Source organism: Thamnophis elegans, chromosome 3, assembly GCF_009769535.1.
Source record: "Thamnophis elegans isolate rThaEle1 chromosome 3, rThaEle1.pri, whole genome shotgun sequence".
Lineage (NCBI taxonomy): Eukaryota > Metazoa > Chordata > Lepidosauria > Squamata > Colubridae > Thamnophis > Thamnophis elegans.
Genome location: NC_045543.1, coordinates 17,086,819 through 17,107,759, shown reverse-complemented (window position 1 = coordinate 17,107,759; position 20,941 = coordinate 17,086,819). Strand labels below are relative to the sequence as shown.

Below are 20,941 nucleotides of genomic sequence, written 5' to 3'. Positions count from 1 at the left end.
TCTTGAGTAGGAATGGGCTTAAGAACTACATATATTGCATGTTTTTGTCTCTCTTAAGTCGCTTAAATGAATGAAATAATTTAAAATACAAAAACTTGTTCTTACAAGATAGAATCTGAGACTTCGTGATCTGTTTACCATTCTGATCCCTTTACAAAATGTTTTTTCTTGAACTTTTTTTATCAGTGCTTTCTGTGTAAGTCTTTGAATGGCCTCAGAGCAATTTGAGACTGATGTTTTTCCTTTCATGGACTGCTAAGTCTCAGAAACTTAGAAACTTAAACATGGAGCAGTTTATACTACATATCCTTATTTAAGCACCTGGACTAGAAATTAAATTTGCTATGAGCCTTACCTTGCTGACTGCACATAAATTGACAGAGGAACTGAAGATTGATTTTGTTGTACAAGTGATCAATTTGACTATGTTGGAAAATCTGGTGTTTGATATAAAAAAGATTTTTCACATGTATTCTGGAAGGTCATCTCTCAGATTCTACTCTGTCAATGTAGTGATTTCAGTAAAATCATGTTGAATAACAGGTAATTAATATGAGAAAATTCATAACATGGGATTATCAAATTAATCTCTTTACATTCCCTTACGTCCAATTCAGAGGTGCCAAAAAATCTGCTGAATTTTTTTTCTTCAACTTATGAAACAGCCTAGGAAATTGCAGTAATCTTAGCACATAAAACTGAAAGTTATGCCCAACATGGGTTCCTCATAAATAATTTTCAGATAAGAACATGAAGAATATGAAAATTTGTGAAAGTATTTGATTTAATGATGCTGAGCCCATTCAAATTTAATAATATATTATTGGAAATTTTAAAAAGGGAGTCCTCTACAATTTGTCAACCTTATGAAAAATCTTGAGGGTTGTGATACGGAAGTTTTCTATAACAAAACAAGGTCTATTTGATATTGATATCATGATACTGTGACATTGATAATACCAAAACACGAGGGCATCGTATTTGTATCTTAGAAGCAAAACAATATGCTCATTCCAAAAAGAGATTTTCCTATAACCTGTATTATAAGGAAAGATATAAGCATACTTATAATCAAGAAAGAAAATGAAATTCACAGTTTCTTATTTTGAAAGGGCACCAAGAAAGAGTCAGCTTCTAGTTTTATAATGTATAGATTTTTTTAATGTTTTTGTACACTGCACTTACTGCATTATGAAGTCCCCACCACCACCATCGAAAATGCACTTGGAATATTGCTAGTAGAAACCATTAGAATTTTCTATTAATATTTCCAACATTTAAAAATTTGAGGGGGAAGCTAGAATGATAACTGAATAGAAGTATAGTATATATCTCTGAAATCGATGGTGCAGATATGACCATTATTTGCTTTTCATTTAGATGACATGATTTGTATTATATTATATGATGTCTCAATAAGATCCCCCACTAAATATGCCCTGCAATATTAAATTAATATGAATTTATAGTACAATTTATTGTACTAAGCTTTTAGCCAGGTAAAAGCTTATAAAGTTCAATCTTTGTATTGGATCTTGGACTGGAAGGTGATATTGAACATAATTAACCATCACAACTTGTTCTTCCCATAGTAGCAGAGAACATTTAATTCAGGAACTTGCTTGCAGGAACCTTTGCTGTCTGAAATAATGGAAATAATTTATATGTTCAAGGACTGATTGAAGAGTGCTAAGATAAGTGATGGCTCCATTATTTATTTTCCTTCTGGGACTATTGTAACCATCACTTGAAATATCAACTATAGAAGCTGAAGTAATTCAAGACGGCATTCTGTTAAGGACTGCTAAAGAAAAATGGCAAAATCTGTATTTCAGCTTTGGTTGAAGCATTTGGGAAAAATACGATGCTTTGGGCTGGGTGTGATCAATAGCCTCATAATTTAGCACCAGTTTAGAATTAATTCATACAGGTTTGCATGTCACCTAAAATTTTATTTAATGATTCAGCATTTGGATATTTGCCAAGGATATAGCATACTCATCTTCCCATGAATAAGTAATAATCAAATGGGGGCACTGAAAATTGTGTTTAAATTGCTATCAGGTGACGTTAATATTTTGCCTATGACTTTTGCATATATTTAAACACTTTATTTGAAGACCCTGTCAGTGTAAAAATACATATTGCGACTGGTCAGAGTCTTAAATAATACTTGCTGCATTACTGAATGTGAAATCAGTAGCGGTTAGTTTTGTCACACTAGAAAAATGTCCTCTTTTTAGATTCGTAAGGAAAAGTAGAGTAGAGAAATCCAATTAACATAATTAGAACCAAACTGGTCTACACCTGATATATTTTGGTAATTATATAACTGTACCATGCAGCCTACATGACTGATATTATAGAATTAATGCATAATATTGTCCTGCACTTTCTCTTTAGATTAAAATAGTAGGCATGATAATATGAGATACTAGCTAAGGGGCTAAAATTTGTATTCTCAAATCTTGTATGACTATGAAAATTGTATTATACTGTATAGGTGTTTTTCAAGTAGTTCAGAAGGAAAAGAGAACAGATTGACATAGGAGAAAATAAATCTCTTAGCTGCTGGTAATTTCTGCAGCATCTCCTGACTTAGGTGAAGTGCCCTGAAGAGAAGGGATAGTAATAACAAAGGGTTTTGACCAATTAGTAAGCCAGTTATTGCAACTTCATATAGTAGCTAAGTAATGCTGATGAAATAATGTTGGGCTGTATTCTGATGGAGTATCTTATGAGATACAAATTTCATTAAGATGCTGTGAAAAAATGTTCTTTTAGAATGTAAATATTAACATAATTGTTACTCAGTTGCCTTCTAAATCTCTGCAGTTTATACATCTCATTTCACCTTCAAACCAATTTGCTTACACACAATGGATTCTTGTTAAATTAGTAATGGAAATAGAGACCAAAACATAGGCAGTTCTCAGTTTGATAAGTGGAACATAAATTCTTAATAGATATGTTTCAATGCAGATAAAATCTAGTTACCAGATGCATAGAATATGCTGTATATGGCTGAAAGACAATGGCTTATCATGTAGAGGATTTGTAGATTTTATCTACTTTTTACTAATAGTTTGGTTTAATAGAACTTTAAGTAATACAATCCAATATACTGAGCTAAAGTAATGCCGATTAAAAAACGTGAAAGTACTGGATTTGATGCATTGGCTTTAAAGTCTGAAATTTCCATCCTTTCCACCCTGTTCAAACCTTTACAATATTTATTCAAGGATGTTTATATAGCACAAGCATCAGATAAATGATTTGTTTGAAAACCTTGCACCATAGTACAATATACAATATTATATACTGATTTAAAGAATCCAAGCATCAATATTTCTTTTCCCCACTAACAAATGTCATTGTTGAACTTGGCATGATGGTTAGATCTACATATGTACATTTTCTTCAAAATATTATACCTTTGATTATGTGTTCATGATTTGAGAGTTGTACTAAATAATTTCTTAATTGTATTACATTTAAACTACACAAATGTGTAGTAAAGTAAGTTTCATAAACACTAAATCTAGAATTTTTAAGATCCAAGAATTTATTATTTGCTTTCCAGAGAAATTTTGTCCTATTTTAAATGACATTATAATCTTTCTCCACAAAAAATAGCAATCTGAGTTTTAAAAGTTCTTACTCTTTCCACAAGTGTAATTAAATTAATTAATTATATTGTAATCAGTAGAGCCCTCTCCTTGAATATTGGATTGGTGTTTCAATTATCCAGTGTTGGAATTAACAATGGTAATTGAGAGTTCATTCTGTGAGAATAATTCGATGCCAGAGGAATAGTAATGAATATATAAAATAGTGTTCCGGTATTAAGTAGTCAGTTAGACATGTTGAAGAAAAGAAAGAGGGCTTTTTTGCTTAAAAAAAATCCTTAATGTTCATTTCTTTATATGTTGCTCCTTGGTATGAAATGTATCCCATTAAAGTCAGGACAGATTTCACAAAAGTTGAAGCTCATGTAATATTTGGAAACCACACTAAATGCTACTGAATAGCTGTAGCAGATTAATATTCTGAAGTAATGAATGTGATCTTTATTCAGAAGTGGCAGTAGCTATATTCTGAAATTGCAACACATTTAAAATTCTGAATTCTTACTATGGAGTTAAAATAGTACTAAAATTCCATGCTGTAGTAGACTGGAAAATCTCTTTTCTGCACCTTTGATCACAAGACAGAACAAGGAAATTATCTTTTTGTGTGTGTGTTTTTGGCTAGTATGTACTTCATGAAACACTGAACTGGCTGAAATGTTGGTAAAATTTTGTAATTACAATGCATCATTTGGTAAAATATTCCCCCCACCCTTAAGTCCATTAAATAGATACCCAACAATATTTTCATCCAAATTATTTTTCTAAATTATATCTGGAGTCTTGGGAGTAAAAAAATAAAAAAATACACATATAATTACATAACATGAAACAATATACATATTTTGGGCTGAGCATATTTAGATTCCAAACATCAGGAATGCAAATGTAATGCCAACACTGTTATTTAAACACTGAAAATATTGTGGGTTTATTTAAAAAAAAAAACACCCTGAAATACTACTGCATCACTCAAAACAAGTTGCTTAGAAAAATCTAGGCTTTCTCAGTATTTGAGTTTTTTAAAAATGTATCAGATCCCTGCAATTTAAAATAAGTTTATCTCCTTTGTGTTCTTTGATTACCTGTAGATATTACACTTCACATTCTTTATAGGGTAACTGCTGACATTTGCATTGTCCATAGCCATTAATGATGATGAAAGGTCCTTCATGGGCAGGTTCATATTCATTATATGGTCCTTGGTCTGACATATTTGACATATGCAGCCGTGTTTGAGATCGTAGTTGCCTGTGGCTTTGAATCATTGAACACTGCCTAATTTTTCTTAATGTGGGAGGACAGCACTTCCTGGAGATGAACACTACAAAAATGATAAAAAAGAAAGAAAATAATAAAGCCATTGTTCCTGTAATTACCTGCTGGGTGAAGATGACATTGTTTGGTTCAGGCATCTGCTCTTCTGTGGTAAAGGGTATGCCTGTGGTGGTTGAAATTTCTTTATCTCCCACATGGAAATTTGAGGAGCTTATTCGCTTTGTATATTCAGTTGTTGGAGCTCTGTGAGTTGTAGCAATGGGTGTAACAACAGTTGATAAATTCCAGCAAAGCTGAAAACCATAAACTGCATCCAGAATATCCTCTCCCTGGGTATGGTTTGGGGTATGACAAAGGATGGAGTATTCCCACCGACCTTGGAAGCCACTGAGCCATGTAGCTAGTGCACATATTTTGGGGCTGCATTCCCAGGGGTTGCTGGAGAGACCCACAGTCGTTAGGGTTTTAAGTGAATATAAAACCTTGGACTCCAGAGTGGTTAGTTTGTTGTTATCCATTAGGAGAATTTTAAGATTAGGCATTATTTCAAAAACTGTCGTATCGATGGCTTTGATATCATTTCCAGACAAATCTAGCTTTTCTAAAGTGCTCCAGGTCCATTCCATCCCGCAGGTCAGGTTGCTAATTTTATTCCCCTGTAAGAAGAGCATGTGCAGGTTGCTTAGCCGAAGGAAGTGAGCAAAGTTAATCTTTGTCAGCTGGTTGTGCTCTAGGTGAAGCTCCCTTAGTTTGGTTAATCCTGCAAATCCATTGCGCGCCAAACTTCGCAAGCGATTTGTGCTCAGATCCAAAAAATCCAAACTACGACAATCTGAAAACAGGCGGACTGGAATAGTCCTCAGAGAATTGGAACGTAAACTCAGGGTTTGCAGTTTACGAAGGCCATACAACAATTCAGGATTCAAAGCAGATAATTGATTGAAAGAGAGATCCAAATGTTGCAGGTTAAGCAGCTGGCTGAAAGTTGTGTTTGGTAAATAAGATATTTTGTTTGAACTTAAAATTAATTCCTTGAGTTTATATAGTCCTTGAAAAGCATCTTCTCTTACTGTATCAATTTGATTATGGTCTAAATGAAGCCAGGTAAGTTGACTGAAGCTTGCAAACTGATCCCCTTCAAGTTCCATAATGAAATTGTGCCTCAATGACAAACCTAGACAGCCCTTGTCAGTGGTGTTTGGCACTGAGTGAAACCCCTGAGAGTCACAGTAAAAGAGCAGCTTCTCACAACGGCATTTTGGTGGACAAGCCGTGCCCAAGGCAGGCAGCATTTTAAAAACAATACTCATTGCATATACTGCTGCCAGCATAGGAGCCCCTAATGGCCACTTGAAATGTAAGCCTGCAGAATATAATTCAGAGAAACAACAAAATAGGATATTCTTATCAGATGTATGCTTAGAACAAGAGGAGAAAGATTGCTGCAAATAATGGCATGCATTAAAATGTTTTGGAGCTTTAATTCTTATTTTAAAAAAATTCTTGGTAGAGATATCTAAGTTACTGAAATTAATGATAAGCAGTTTCTCAGTCTTAAAAAAAGTACTGCTTCCTAAACGTACATTTCAAAAGCTAGATTAACTGCACATTATAAAACAAGTCAAATAATGCAAACTTACCCATTCTTTTGAGTACGTTGGAGGTTGCATTCAGTCGTAGTTTTAGACTCAACACCGTGAGTCTGTAAAAAGCTCTAACGTTGACAGCTTTTAAATCATTTACTCTCTCTACTCTTCTTTGATTTTGTAGTAAATAAAAAGGCTTCACATCCCATTTCCAATATATTCCTTTGAATTCATGACCTTGATTTCCAGTAGCAGATCTGTTAATTCCTGAATCAGTGCTGAGTTGATTGGCAGGTTTTCTTAAACTGGACAGCTGCTTAATTGCAAACGCTTTCCACAGCTATGGCTTTTTTACTCTTAACTTGTTGATGGCAGATGGGTAGCTTATCACTGAGAGAAGCCTCTGTAGTCGCTTGAATGCATTTGCTGAAAAGCTTTCAGGGCTAAGGTACAGAACGCATTTGCTTATGTGCTGCTACCACACAACTGTATATAGGCTGACGTCACCCTGTGACGTTCCTTTTTGTTTGGGTTTTCCAGAAGCTTTTGCAGTTTAAGGCACTATAGTGCAAACTCTCAATTGTGAGATTAGACTACCACTAAGAGGAAAAAAAGTAAGAATTCTTCAGCTGATATCCAGGAGATAGGAATGATTTTGCAAGAGTCTGTCTGGTAGATTACATGCTTATTACTACAATCTTAAACTGTACAGGTTTTGATTTTTGTGATTTAATCTTTGTGTTGGTATTCTGTATGAAAACTGTAAAAATGGTACATAAGAGCATTACACACACACATACACACACACACACACACACACACACACACAGTCCCCAAAACAACTTAACAGGAAAAACTCGCACATGATATAGCACTTTAAAAATTGGTAGCATTCATTTATAAAGTTTTTTTAAGGGAATATATTTATAAATGCATCGCTTATATTAAAAAGATAAGATTTTAAAAATTGTAAAATTGTGTGTAAAAATCAATTGCACTGGGCTTTGATGATTCTTTATCTGGGTAGTTCAGACAGAATTTAGAAACATGTATACGTGCTCAATACATATGTTGATCCCATTCTAAATGACTTGAGTCCCTGAAAATGTACAGGACATTACCATCTTTAATTATTAAATATGTAGCTCTTTTACTTCTTAAATTGAACTGAGGAGTGAGCCAGAGGCGGTAGTATTTAACTGCATGCTTGGCTTTGCAGTTATCAGTTCAAATAATGTGAATAACCTAGTAAATATTTTATTTGGAAATGGTAATATAGTTTTATCCATATTTGGCAACATTAAAACATAATTCTCCATTAATAAGAATTAATGCTAATAGGACCTAACCTCACACTTTATATTTTGAATATGATTCTGTCACTGCTGTAATTTTTTAACTTGTAAAGTAACCTGTAATTGTTTTATGTTGGTGTGTGAGTGTATGCATATGTATGTATATATGCATATATGCATCCATGCATGCATGATGTTAAAACCATATTTATGATTTAGCAGTGTAAGTAACTGCTATTTTTTCTACACCTATTTTTCTCACGGAAATTACTTCCTTTTCACCTAACACTTGCAGAATTCTTGATCACATATTTATGGCAGATAGTATATCAAGAATTTTCAGTTACTGTTTTTAGAATTTTGAATATGCAGTATTCAATACTTTTCAGAAAAAAAATACTATTAAATCTGAATCTTTAGATTTGGCTGGTGGGGTGGGGGAAGTTTTTACCAGATCTCATTAGCCAAGCCAAAAACTGTGCTTGTCTACCCACAGTTACAATGATGGAAGCTGTTCAACAGCAACCAAGGAAGCACACAAAGTCCAAACGGGCTCTCACTATTTAACATCTACATGAAGCGACTGGGCGAGATCATCCGCCGGCACGGGATTAAATACCATCAGTATGCGGACAATACTCAGCTGTATCTGTCCGCCCCGTGCCAACTCAGTGAAGCGGTGGAAGTGATGTGCCAGTGCCTGGAAGCTGTTAGGGTCTGGATGGGAGTGAACAAACTCGCACTCAATCCTGACAAGACTGAATGGCTGTGGATGTTGCCCCCTAAGGACAGTCCATCTAGTCCGTCCTTAATCCTGGGGGGAGAAAACTTGCCCGCCTCAGAGAGCAATTTGGGGGTCCTCCTGGACCCGCAGCTGACCTTGGAACACCATCTGTCGGCTGTGACCAGGGGGGCCTTTGCCCAGGTTCACCTGGTGCACCAGTTGCGGCCCTATTTGGACCGGGAGGCACTTCAGACAGTCACTCATGCCCTCGTCATCTCAAGACTGGATCACTGTAACACGCTCTACTTGGGGCTGCCCCTGAAAAGTATTCGGAGACTGCAACTAGTCCAGAATGCAGCTGCGCGAGCAATACTGGGTGTGCCAAGGTACACCCACGTCACACCTATCCTCCGCGAGCTGCACTGGCTGCCCATTGGTCTCCGAACACGATTCAAGGTGCTGGTTATTACATGGCCTAGGACCTGGGTACCTACGAGACCGTCTCCTGCCACATACCTCCCTTAGACCAATAAGATCACACAGGATGGGCCTTCTCCGGGTGCCTTCAGCAGGACAATGGCGGCGCCTAGGAGTAGGGCCTTCTCTGTTGCCGCTCCGGCCATATGGAATGAGCTTCCCCCAGAGATCCGGGCCATCCCCACTCTCATGGCCTTTCGCAAAGCCATTAAAACCTGGCTTTTCCAGCAGGCCTTCTGATTGGTGTTTGTTGCGTTCTTTTTTAACTTTGTGTGTCCTATTGTTTTTAAGTTCTTTTAATTTCTTTTTTATTCTGTAAGCCGCCCGGAGTCCTTCGGGATTGGGCGCCATAGAAACATAATCAATTCAATTCAATTCTGACTTGAAGTAGTGATTGGTAGTTAGCAGACCTGACAAAATAAGACAGAGTACCTCCTTTCTTGAAAAAAGGTGGAGTTTGAGCTGGTCTCTATCTGAAGAAGTCAGTTCCTATTCTATATCAAAAACGGGGATGTGGACCTTTTATGTCTGGTTCTGTCATAAAGAAACTTCCAAGAGGCTTCACTTTGCAACTTCCAAATCAGATCCAACATTCTGCTGAACTTTTTGATTGGGAAGGAAAATGTGTTCACAGAGGTGTGGTTTTGAAATTGAAGATGCCAGACTTCCAAAATACCTACTGAAAGGCAGCTCCATGCTGTGCATGGCTGTCTTAAAGTACTAAACTCGCCACTATCTTACCTAAGTCCTTTTTATTTTATATGGAACTCATATTTTTAAATCGTGCATAGTCATTTCCAGATATTTGAGATACACATAAGGAAGAGACCCTAAATTTTAGACAATATCCAAGAAATAAAGAGATGAAAAAAACTATGACCATGCTCAGTTATTATATTTAATGCATACATTTTTACTATATCAGACTTAAGTATACCATCTTCTGCTGAATCCGGTCCTGGAGGGTTTTTCCCCTTCCAAAGGATCTATGACATATTTCTAGTCTGGTTTACAGATACTTGCCAGAAACCACAATCTTAAAAGGATAAAAGCTAAAACTGAATGAATCACTAGTTGTATGTAAATTAAGGCACTCCAATTTTTTTTATTGATTCTCTCTGTGTATGCGCACACAAAGTATTCTTTTTGCATAAAGATGCAAGTGCATGCACACATCTTCATTCCAGCTGAACAGCAAAAAGAAAAGAAAAGCGGAATGGAGAAAGGGTATGAAAAAGGGATAGTCATATTTGGAATGAAAAAAGAAAAAGGGAACAAACTGGGGGAGAGGGGACAAGATAACTGAAAAAAGAAAACTATTGGCCCTCCATTTGTAAAAAATGAGTATCTCCAAGCCAGAAGACGATAAGTAGTGATCACCCTTTCTGCCACACAGAGCTGTATAGTGTGTGTGTGAGAGGGAGAGAAAGAGACGGGGGGGAGGGAGGGAGAGAGAGAATATGGGACAGAAGTGTCTATCCTATTTAAATAGTGTCTACAGTACTATTTATGAAAGAAAAACTCATCTTCGCTTTAATTAAGGGAATCATTGTTAAATAAAGATAGTAATAGAAAGTCATTTATTTTCCTCCCAGTTTTGCTGTCTTTTTATGTAATTGAATTGAACAGTTTAGATTATTGAGAGTATATTTGATGATGTGGAAATCTCTCATAATTTTTTCTTGCAGTTTCCTGATGCCCTTATGATAGTGGAGTAGGCCATTTGGCTGCTGTTAGTTAACTGGTCAGATCTTAGAAGAGTTAAAGGAAGGCAAAAGTAGAAATAACTATGCCATGTATTTGCAAAGGCAACAAAAGAAGGGAAAATCTTAAAGTGAAGTTTAAAGAGAAATACTTCAACAAAACGATAGTAATGAATAACTAAAGAAAATGAGGTTAATATTGCATATAGCTAGCATTTGTAGGCCTGGGAATTCAGATTATAAATGATTTGCAAGATAAAAGCCAAGTCATTTCGCTTCCAATTTTAAACAATAGACATTAGAATTCCAAGAAACTTTGTCCAAAATGGATAGTACTGTAGTTTCTCTTAGGTAAAATCATATGTACGAGCAGAAGAATTATTATATATTGATACAGTGGTGGGTTGCAGGCGGTACTCCCTGGTACGGGCATACCGGAGCCTGCTCAGAGCACCGGGTACCATTCTGGTATGTTGCTCCGGAGGGCCCGCCCACCCGCGCTCCTTACCTGTCTTTAAAGTTTTCGGCGCTTCCACGCACACGTATAGCACCTTCGCGACGCTCCACCGAGCAGCAGGAGCGTCGCAGAGGCATCGCAAGATGGTAAGATACATGAGTGTGTGTGTGCTCACACCGCATGCGTTTGTGTGGAGGATCCAGGACCCACCACTGCATTGATACTATATTCAAAAGGAACATGCGTAAAAACAGAAATGGTTCCTCCATTTGTATGTTCATTTGTTTATTATATTTCTAGACTACCCACCTGACACTGTGCACATCATTAAAATATATATTATAAGTCAATGTCATACAATAAAAACATCTTACTATATAATGATATAAGTTTAAATCTTAGCTCAAACATAGTTCCACTTCTACTACTAGTCTAAACTTTCACTTATAATACATGAATTATTGTATTATAAACAAAGAGGTGTATAGACTTTTTGGAAGCAGATCATTGGTTTGAATCCAGCTATTGGAATTTGTCTTCATTTTATGAGATTCAATCCTTTCAAAGCACAATTTATTGTTTGTGACACATAGTCAATAACTCTTAAGCAGAAAAACATGGAGTCAGCTAGAGTATGCCTATTTCGGAAACCCTGGGTTAGAAATACAGTAATGTCGTTTGCCTTAGATTAAAAACCAAGCTTGCTTATCATAGGATATCCAGGCAATCTAGCATTCAGATTGATGAGGATTAAGTTTGAATTTCTAAGGGGGATCCCTTTATAAAATATTTGCACAATGTATCATGGCAGCATAATTCTATTCCTTGTTGCCTGTCATAGCTGCAGCTTCCCAATCACATTATCCATAGGAATTGGAAATACCTGTAAAGGGTATGACAAAACAGACTTGATACCAAACCTACAACTTTGTACTTGCATTGGATGTAATTTCTTTGCCACATGCATGTTTTCGTTTTAACATAATCTGGTTTGGCTAGAGTTACTGTACTTAACATATTATTCTTTGCATCTTCTGTTGTAGCGGAATGTTTTATTTCCTGGAAAATGTTGCTATCCATGTTAGTTTATTTTTATCCTGCCTTTTTACTTACAAGCTCTCAGATACTAATGTTTGTCATGTTTTCTTTTGAAAATATTTTAAATAAAAATAACCAGCCTTATATCCTAGCATAGGCATAGCCTGCTTGCTTAGTTAGTGAAATTCAACAGATGTTTTTCTAGTACAATACTGCCACCTGTACAAAAAGGGGCCTTGTGTTTTACTAGTACTAAACCTTTTTCTTGAGAAATATGATACCTTCCATTTCACTTGACTTTTTGCACTCATGTATGTGGACACAGAATCTTAGGTTCATGCAAGTCCTTCTCTACACTGTCATAATGTAACAAAGGTTGTCATGTTATAGACAGATGCCAAATTTGTAAACCTGACACATGAGCTGTTAGCCACAAGGAGCTTAAGGAATAACGGGGGACAGAAACAGTTGCTAAATTAAGTAAAAGCAGTGATGACTCGTTTTCTGTAAGAGATGACCACTTCTAAACAGGTGGAACCAATCAGAAAAAGATCCCCAAGGGCTATTTAATCAAGCAAGATTATCAGTTTTCCTGGGAGTTATAACAATCTGTCCATGTAATTAAGAGGTTCAGCTTCATTCAGGTTTCTTTTAATTCAACTAATTTTGCATCTGGATTCATATATTGTTCTAAGTTATGCCTTGTTTAACTACAGTTTATTGAATAGCCCATAATGGTTAATTGTGCTGAAACTAAACAACCATGTTATGTCAGAGTGAAATGTACAAGCCACCTTTAGTATCAGGCACAAATAACCAGAATCGTATGTGGGTAGTCTCACACAGAGGTTTTGTTGTTAGTCACCTATCTTACAAGAATCTCACCTGACTTGATTGCATTTTCTCTTCGGATCAGTCAAAAGGCTTCAGGGACTATTTTTATTTTATTTTATTTTTTGGTGGGAGGGGCGGTGCAGGAATTCTAAGCTTAGCCTCTTCTTAACATCTCCCTCTATGTTACTGGTGAGTCCACTACACCTAGCAAATCTAGAAATCTACAGGAACTAAATGTGCAGTTCTAAGCATACTCAACAAAAATTGTTGAACGTAATTGTATACTTTGTACCATTATGTGCACACCCTGCAGCAGTGATTTTACACATTATCTGTGCTAAATATATAAATAAAATAAATATAACAAAGCATTATTGCTATATTCTGAAGATACTTAAAAAATGACATCTCCCTAAAGTGTATCTTCTAAGATGTGTTATAATAGGAAACATTATAGTTTCAACTACATTAAAGGATTGTGTCTGAGAATTAATCTCTTCCATGGGTCCTATACTACATAGTTGTGCATATTTTAAAGTGTTGAAATTTGTCCATCATATGCATTAGGCAAATAGGACATCTTCAAGGACCCATCATGACTGATGGCAACATTTCTTTTCACTAATAAACCAGACTCATTCTTTAGTCTGAATCTAACCATGATACTGTTCCACAAATTGACTGTATAGCAGCTTCCTGGGTGTGGTGCAAAATGAATACAGTAAAGCAATTGACTCAGACAGCTGGTTAGGAACATTGTTACAATCCATTCTTAATAAACCTATAAAGTGCAATTAAGGAAGCCAAATATAAAATCCAAACTATGTGCAATATCAGATATATGGTACAAATTGTGTATTCTAGTTTCTAGATCTGTCCAGAAACACTTCCTATATACTACTGTTTTGATATATAAGACCTCTGCTGATTTCAGTTTGCCATTGATGCTGAATGTGTGGAAAAGTCAATGGAATTTAGACTTGAGCTATTGTATAATTAAAATAATTTAATGCTGCTTTATTTGATTTTCTAGGCTGGACGCAAAGAAAGAAGCGATGCCCTCAACTCGGCAATAGACAAAATGACAAAAAAGACAAGGGATTTGCGTAGACAGGTATAGTATTAAATATGTATTAAATACTCATGTAGTCTGCTATTTACATAGCATATCATTTATTCTAGCAATTTTTTTTCCTGATCTGTCAATTATAGACAACTAAATGCTTGGATTGTATTAAAACTGGGCAAGCTAACCTTAAGTCTAAAGCAGTGGTTCCCAAACTTGGCAACTTTAAGACTTGTGGACTTCAACTCCCAGAGTTCTCCAGCCAGAAGAGCTAGCTGGAGAATTCTGGGAGTTGAAGTCCACAAGTCTTAAAGTTGCCAAGTTTGGGAACCACTGGTCTAGAGTATGATGCTTTCTTCATTCTATCACATTCATGAGTATAATATTTTTTTTTCCTCTTCCTCTCAGCCCAGTGACAGGATCCAATTGGGAAAGCCAATGCTGCCAATAAATCTGGACCTTCCCTGTACACCCCAGACATATTAGCCATAAGCTGGGCAGGAGAACCTAGGACTTTTCTCCACAACTGTTAGCAGCAGTCCTTATGTGGATTATTGTGAGATGAGAGTATAGCAATAGTACTTAGACTTATATACCACTTCCTAGTGCTTTTACAGCCCTTTCTAAGCAGTTTTACAGAGTCTGCATATTGCTCCCAACAGTCTGGGTCCTCATTTTACCAAGGATGGAAGACTGAGTCAACCTTCCATCAAGTCAAGTCATTAGACGCTTTCTTTCCTCACCTCAGAAAACATTAATGCACAACTATCAAGGAAATGGTCATCTAGAATAGAAACTCTTCAGTGATATCAGATGTGTATAATACAGATCACTAGGCAGTGAATAATGGCTAGACATTCTTGGTCACTTGTTCAGCCGTGGACAGATGCTTTAGGGATTAGTATAGATTACCATTCCCTACTATAACAGTGAATGAACTCTCTCTTACCAAAAAAAACCCAAACATTAGTTTTTTTTTAAATCATTAGAGTCATTAGTTAAAGCAGTTTTATATCTTTGTCCTTGATCTCACCAAAACGGAAGCTGAACCTGTGTTTTGACCTAGGTCTATTCCGAAAGTAATTAAGCAAGTAATTTTTTGAGTTTTCAAAAACAAAATCCTACCTACATTGAAATAATTCTTCACAATGAAAGGCCACATATGTTTAATAGAAGGATCACTGGTAAAATGAAGAAAATGCAGGATCTGCATTTAGTAATGCAGAAGTTGAAAATAGAATTTTACCTTGTTCAACAACTTAATTTTGTTTTGATTTCTCTCCTTAGCTCCGTAAAGCAGTTATGGACCATGTTTCAGATTCTTTTCTGGAAACAAATGTGCCACTCCTTGTTTTGATTGAAGCTGCTAAAAATGGGAATGAGAAAGAAGTTAAGGAATATGCACAGGTTTTCCGTGAACATGCCAACAAGCTGATTGAGGTACTGTGATAATTAAATCTGGATGCCACACGGGCATTGTGGGAAATAGATTATGCCTTCTTTGAAGTATTATTTTATCCTGAGCCCCTTTGCAAAATTCTTTCATTAAATTATCTCAAGTTTATTTCTATGCTGTGGAAAGAATTTTGAAATACATTATCTGAAGCACTGAGAAAAATATGTAGTTTATATAGGGCGCAGCTAAAAAGACAGTTATGAATATTTATAATAGAATAGTTATCTCTCTTTTAAAGTGTAAGCACTCATGTAATTTCAGTATAGGGTTTTAAAGTAAATAACAACTCTGAACAAATCTATGAATTTAGAAATGACTGCTAAGTGTTCAAAACAGCTTAAGATGATGAAAAAATTGTTAATTCATCATTTCTCAAATAAGCAAACATGCATGAAGATTATGAGCTTGACTTGTTTATCTTAGCCTAAAAGTTTAAAGATGACAGTAACTGAAAATCCAGTCCTTGAGAAAAGTCATTTACTGTAAGTGTTCTATAAGCAACATAAAAGTTTTTTTCACTCTAGCTTTTTCTACAAAGGATAGCCAATAACTATGAGTTACATCTTTACAAATATCAACCTGATGGGTTTAGAATGCTTAATGCTCTAGTAGCCCTTTTTGACAATTAATTTTTATAGCCCATTGGGAATAGAATGTATTATACCTTGGAAATATAATCCTACCCCCCCCCCCCAATCCAAACAAAAACCCCAAATCCACTTGCTTACTGAAATAGCTAAGCATAATACATTTTCTTAGACTTAAAATGTATTTGCACTTCACCCTAATTCATTATTCCTTTGTAGTTGTTAATTAATTTCAAAGCAAAACGTAAAGACTTTATCTGTACTTGGACTGGATCACATTCTAGATTACCCAACACATTAGCTCAAATTGGCACAAAATATTTTAGACAAAAGCACTTATACTTATCCATTCGTTACTATTTTATCTGGGAAGATGAAAGTAAATAGAAAACTTGTTCATCAGACTATTGGTAGCAGCAATAGTCAGCCTGAGGCCATCCATGCCTCTTAAAATGTAATGGACAGATTCTGAGAGGATAATTACAAATTTAACAAAAAGCTTTATTAGAGAATTATATTGAAATTTAATTTGCCTTGTCTGCACTATAAGAAGCATTTCCCTATTCCAAGTTATTAATTATTTCTGGATTAGGCGAGTTCTCATAAAAGTACATATCTCTCTCTTCCCGACCATGAAAAAACGTTTTAGTCGTTGATTTCTATAAATGTTCCTTCCTAGTTCATAAAACAGTGCATGACAGGATAGACAGAATGCAGACTGATGGCAAATGACTTTCTTATTTACTTTTACGAGAACCTTAAAATCCATCAGTCAGTGCTTGACAGAAAACACAAAATTAGACTTTAGTATTTGAGCCCAGAAACTTATTTTTAGTACCGGAGATTAAGGAAAATAGAGTCTTTTCATGTACAGAAATCTCTTCTTAATCCCCTACCTCAGTTTTCTTCATCTTAGCAATATGATTTATGACAGATCAGAAATAAGTAGATTAATAATAAATTCTTTGTGATTTAGTAAATCCTGTTCTACCTTTTGCCTTCCTTTGGTACATGCTTTGGTTCTTTATCTTATTTACATATTTGTATCAAGGGACAAAACAACCATATCTTCATGAAGTTTATCATCCCAAAACTGAACGATATATAATGCTTAGGAAGGTGAAAAACTTTCAACTAAAGGATGAATGGAAATAGACAAGTGCAGAGACAGAGTGGCAGCTGCTTTAAAAAAAACATAGCTAGAGGGAGATTCAGCTCCCACCAGAGGAACAGGTATCTGGTGCTGCCAAGCCAATAAAATCAATCTTTGCTGTTTTCATTATCACTTCCATATTAAAATGTGACATTACTTACAGTACTTATTTTTTTTTTATTGAAGTGTTGACCGTCAGTCATAAACAATGCTTTATCTATAGTTTGTAGGCAAACCAGTATCACTTCTTGGACTTTGATCACATGAAATATTAATGCTGTATTTCCTGAGCAAATGCTTGTTGTCAGGTTCTTCACTATTCTGATGAACTCCACTGGATGGAACCATATTTTGGTGGTGCTTATTCTAGAAGCCTAACTATTCAGTCAGAGCTCAGAAGAGCAAACCTGCCAAAAATTTATGCCTCCGCTGAAAGGAGCAAGTTTCCATCACCTTAGTTTCAGACTCCAAAGTAGAATTTCATGCATGCATACATACATAAAACGTGTGTGTATGTGTTCCAGCATAGCTCTGGAATGCCTCAAGCAGTTTCAACCAAACTTGGTACACAGATGACTTACTCTTTGGAAAGAAATACTGTGGGGGTAAGACACCCCTAAAACCATTCGGGAGGGGAGGTTGTTCTGTTAAGATACAGCCTGCTGTGCCTTAAAATGGCTTCGGTACTGCCGTAAAATGGCTTCTGTTGTACAGCTCAGTGGAGTTGTCATGGTAACAGCTTCACAGTACTCCACAAATGGGCCCCCTCTGGTAAGTAGGAAAAATCCAACATTAGAAATTATGTTTGGTCCGGACATTTTCCCCCTATAAAGAACGCCGGGTTATCAGCTAGTAGTGAATAAAAATGTAAAACTTTCTAGACATTTCAAAGTAACAAACTGTATTTTCTCCTATTCTTTTTTTTCAAGGAGGAAGGATGTGGGCTGGAATCGGGAGACGTGTAATATCTTTTCAGATTAGGAAGTTAGTTTGCTCCTTTTTCAAAACCTGTGAATCTGGAGGAGCTGTGAATGATGCTTTGAAAAGAGAAGCCTGATAATTAGCTGGAGCCTGGGAGATGCTGGTGGCTTTAACTCTTAGAACCCTAAAACAAGGCTTTTCTTTCCAGTCTTTCTTGGTCCAGTTAACTCTTCCTTTCCTCCATCCAGTTTTATTTCTCCCACTTGTCTTTGTACTGTGTGTACAATTATAAAAATAGCAATAGAATAAAATGTAGGGAACTCCTATCACTTTTATGTTTGTTTTTATAAAATAAAACAACTTCCCAACCCATATAGGGGAGATACCATATTTTTCGGCGTATAAGACGCACCTTAGTTTTTGGAGAGGAAAATAGCGGGGGGGGGGGGGGATTTCTGCCTGCCAGGTATTCATCTGGCTAGCGTCCTTCAGCATAGCTTCAACTTCATTTAGTTCGCTGGTTGTGAGCGAGCAAGCACACATGCGCTTTGGGGCTGAAAAGCAGTTTCTACAGCACAGCTGATCATCACAGGGAAGTGCAATTAGTAAAGCAGGCAAAGCACAGAAGAGCTAAGAGAAGGCAGCAGCTGTTCCAGGTTGCCATTTTGGGCTCCGCGCCTCGTGTTTTCAGCTTCCAAATGCTCTGATTGCCGCCCAAAAACGTGATGTGCAGAGGTAGCAATCAGTGGTGATGTGCTCTGGTGATCCCAGCATCCTTGACCTGGTCTCAAACTGAGTGTTTGGAGGCTGAAAATGTGAGGCGTGGAGCCCAAAAATGAAAGCCATTGTCTGGCAATCTCTGCAGCCAGGAACACGACACATGGAGGCCGAAGGGTGGGCAAGGCTATATTCGGAGTATAAGACGCACCCAAATTTTCAGCCTCTTTTGTGGGGAAGGGGGAAAGTGCTGCTTATACTCCCAAAAATATGGTATAAAGAAAGCAGCCATCCATGATCCCAATGCATTTGTGTCTCTTTGAGCATGGTTTTAAAAAGAACTAGTGAATTATGTTTCTAGACAAGTCAAAGCTAAAAGTTAGTAATGGAGAGGAAAGGGGGAGTTTTTTCCTAGCATTTTCTAATTTTTTGTTAATGGTTACCTCATTCTGTTGGAGAGGTGTTAAAGGGTCCTTGGTGCTCTCAGAGCTTGCTTGTTTTCTTGGAGACATTTCATTACCCTAACTAGATAACATCATCATTGCGGATGTTACCTATTTAGGGCAATGAAACGTCTGCAAGAAAACAAGCAAGCTCAGAAAGCAGCGAGGACCCCTCATTTCAACCCTGAGCTACAAATATTCTCCTTTATTGAGAGCTGTTAAGTTTATATATTCATATTTATGGGTACACAAATAATATAGCAAGCAAAGAAATCTATGACCCTTATACTGCATCATAGTTGGGCTCATGCACAAATAAAAATTCAGTAGATATAAATATATAACTGCTGCATAGCACACTTGTTTTAAAGAAAGCCTGATTTATTAATAACCAATGAATCTGTCAACATGAGGCATAACTGATCTCTGTAAAATATTCCTTGTGGAATCATGGAGAAAAAAAAACACCTATATCCAGGGATCATAGCAAAAATATAAATATTAAGAAATAATTATATTTGATGTGTGCGAAGCATATTTACCAAATAATTTTTAGCATCGAGCTTCATAAAATATCTCAGTTTGAATGTGAAACTGTTGCTTTTTTAATACAAACACTTTTTTATGTTTTAGAATATTCACTTATTTGATTTTGGCAACACTTGACTCCAAACTGACTCTGACCAGTTCAAAATGTGACAAACAAGATAACACAGTGTAAATAAATGCTAAAAACAATTAATTTTGTGTGATTTTCCTCTCGGTTTGAAGTATTTTTCCTATCCCTAGAGATAGTTGAACTGCAAGAAATACTACCAAAATGTAGAAAGGCTCCTGTTACTTCATTTCCATGGCACTAAATATTCCCTCTAATTAAAACATATTAAAATGAATTTTAATTGCTTGTCTTGTTATTGTGGAGAGAGAGGAGAGAGAGAGAAAATCTTCAATAAAGGCCATCTGCCAATAAAAGGTATATAGTTCGGGATTGAACTATGGAGTCCTTGATGCTCTCTTCTGTTGGGTGTTTGCTTGCACATGTTTTATTACCTAACTAGCTAACATCATTAGTGTGAATGAGTATAGGGCAGTGGTGGCTAACCTTTTTGCCATCGCTGCCAAAAGCGGGGGGGAGTGTTGTGTGGGCATGCCCACACCCATAATTTATGCGTGCAACCTCCCCTTACATGCGTGTGCAACCCCCGTGCATGCACATACAACCCCCACTCTCCCCGCTTTTGGCACACGATGGACCCGTTTTTCGCCTTCCCCAGGCTCCAGAGGCTTTCTAGGAGCATGGGGAGGGTGAAAATGGCCTCCCCACCCCTCCGGAGGACAAAAAATAGCCCAACACACAAACGGAAAGTTCGGGAACAGACTTCCGGGTTGCCCGTAGGGCCGTTTTTCTCCTTCCAGAGGCTTCAAGGAAGCCACCTGAAGCCTCCAGAGGGAGAAAAATGACTCAATGGGCAACCCGGAAGTTCATTCCTGAACTTCCAGTTTGTGCGTTGGGTTGTTTTTCGCCCTCCAGAGGCTTCAGGGAAGCTCCGGAGGGCGAAAAACAGCCGAAAATGAAG

General features: G+C 36.6%; 2 protein-coding genes across 2 annotated transcripts in view; one reads left to right on the top strand and one right to left on the bottom strand.

Annotated features, from left to right (window-relative positions):
• Positions 1-20,941, top strand: part of CTNNA1 (catenin alpha 1) — a 76,163-nt gene that overhangs the window by 25,699 nt on the left and 29,523 nt on the right. Inside the window, exons 8-9 of the mRNA XM_032212858.1 lie at positions 14,055-14,135; positions 15,375-15,527. Of these exons, the coding sequence (XP_032068749.1) occupies positions 14,055-14,135; positions 15,375-15,527 (234 nt within the window). The remainder of the gene's footprint in view (positions 1-14,054; positions 14,136-15,374; positions 15,528-20,941) is intronic.
• On the bottom strand, positions 4,724-6,577 carry LRRTM2 (leucine rich repeat transmembrane neuronal 2). The gene is made up of 2 exons (XM_032212859.1): positions 6,548-6,577; positions 4,724-5,842 (listed from the first exon to the last, which is right to left on the bottom strand). Exons 1-2 carry the CDS (start codon positions 6,575-6,577, stop codon positions 4,724-4,726), a joined length of 1,149 nt encoding a protein of 382 aa, XP_032068750.1.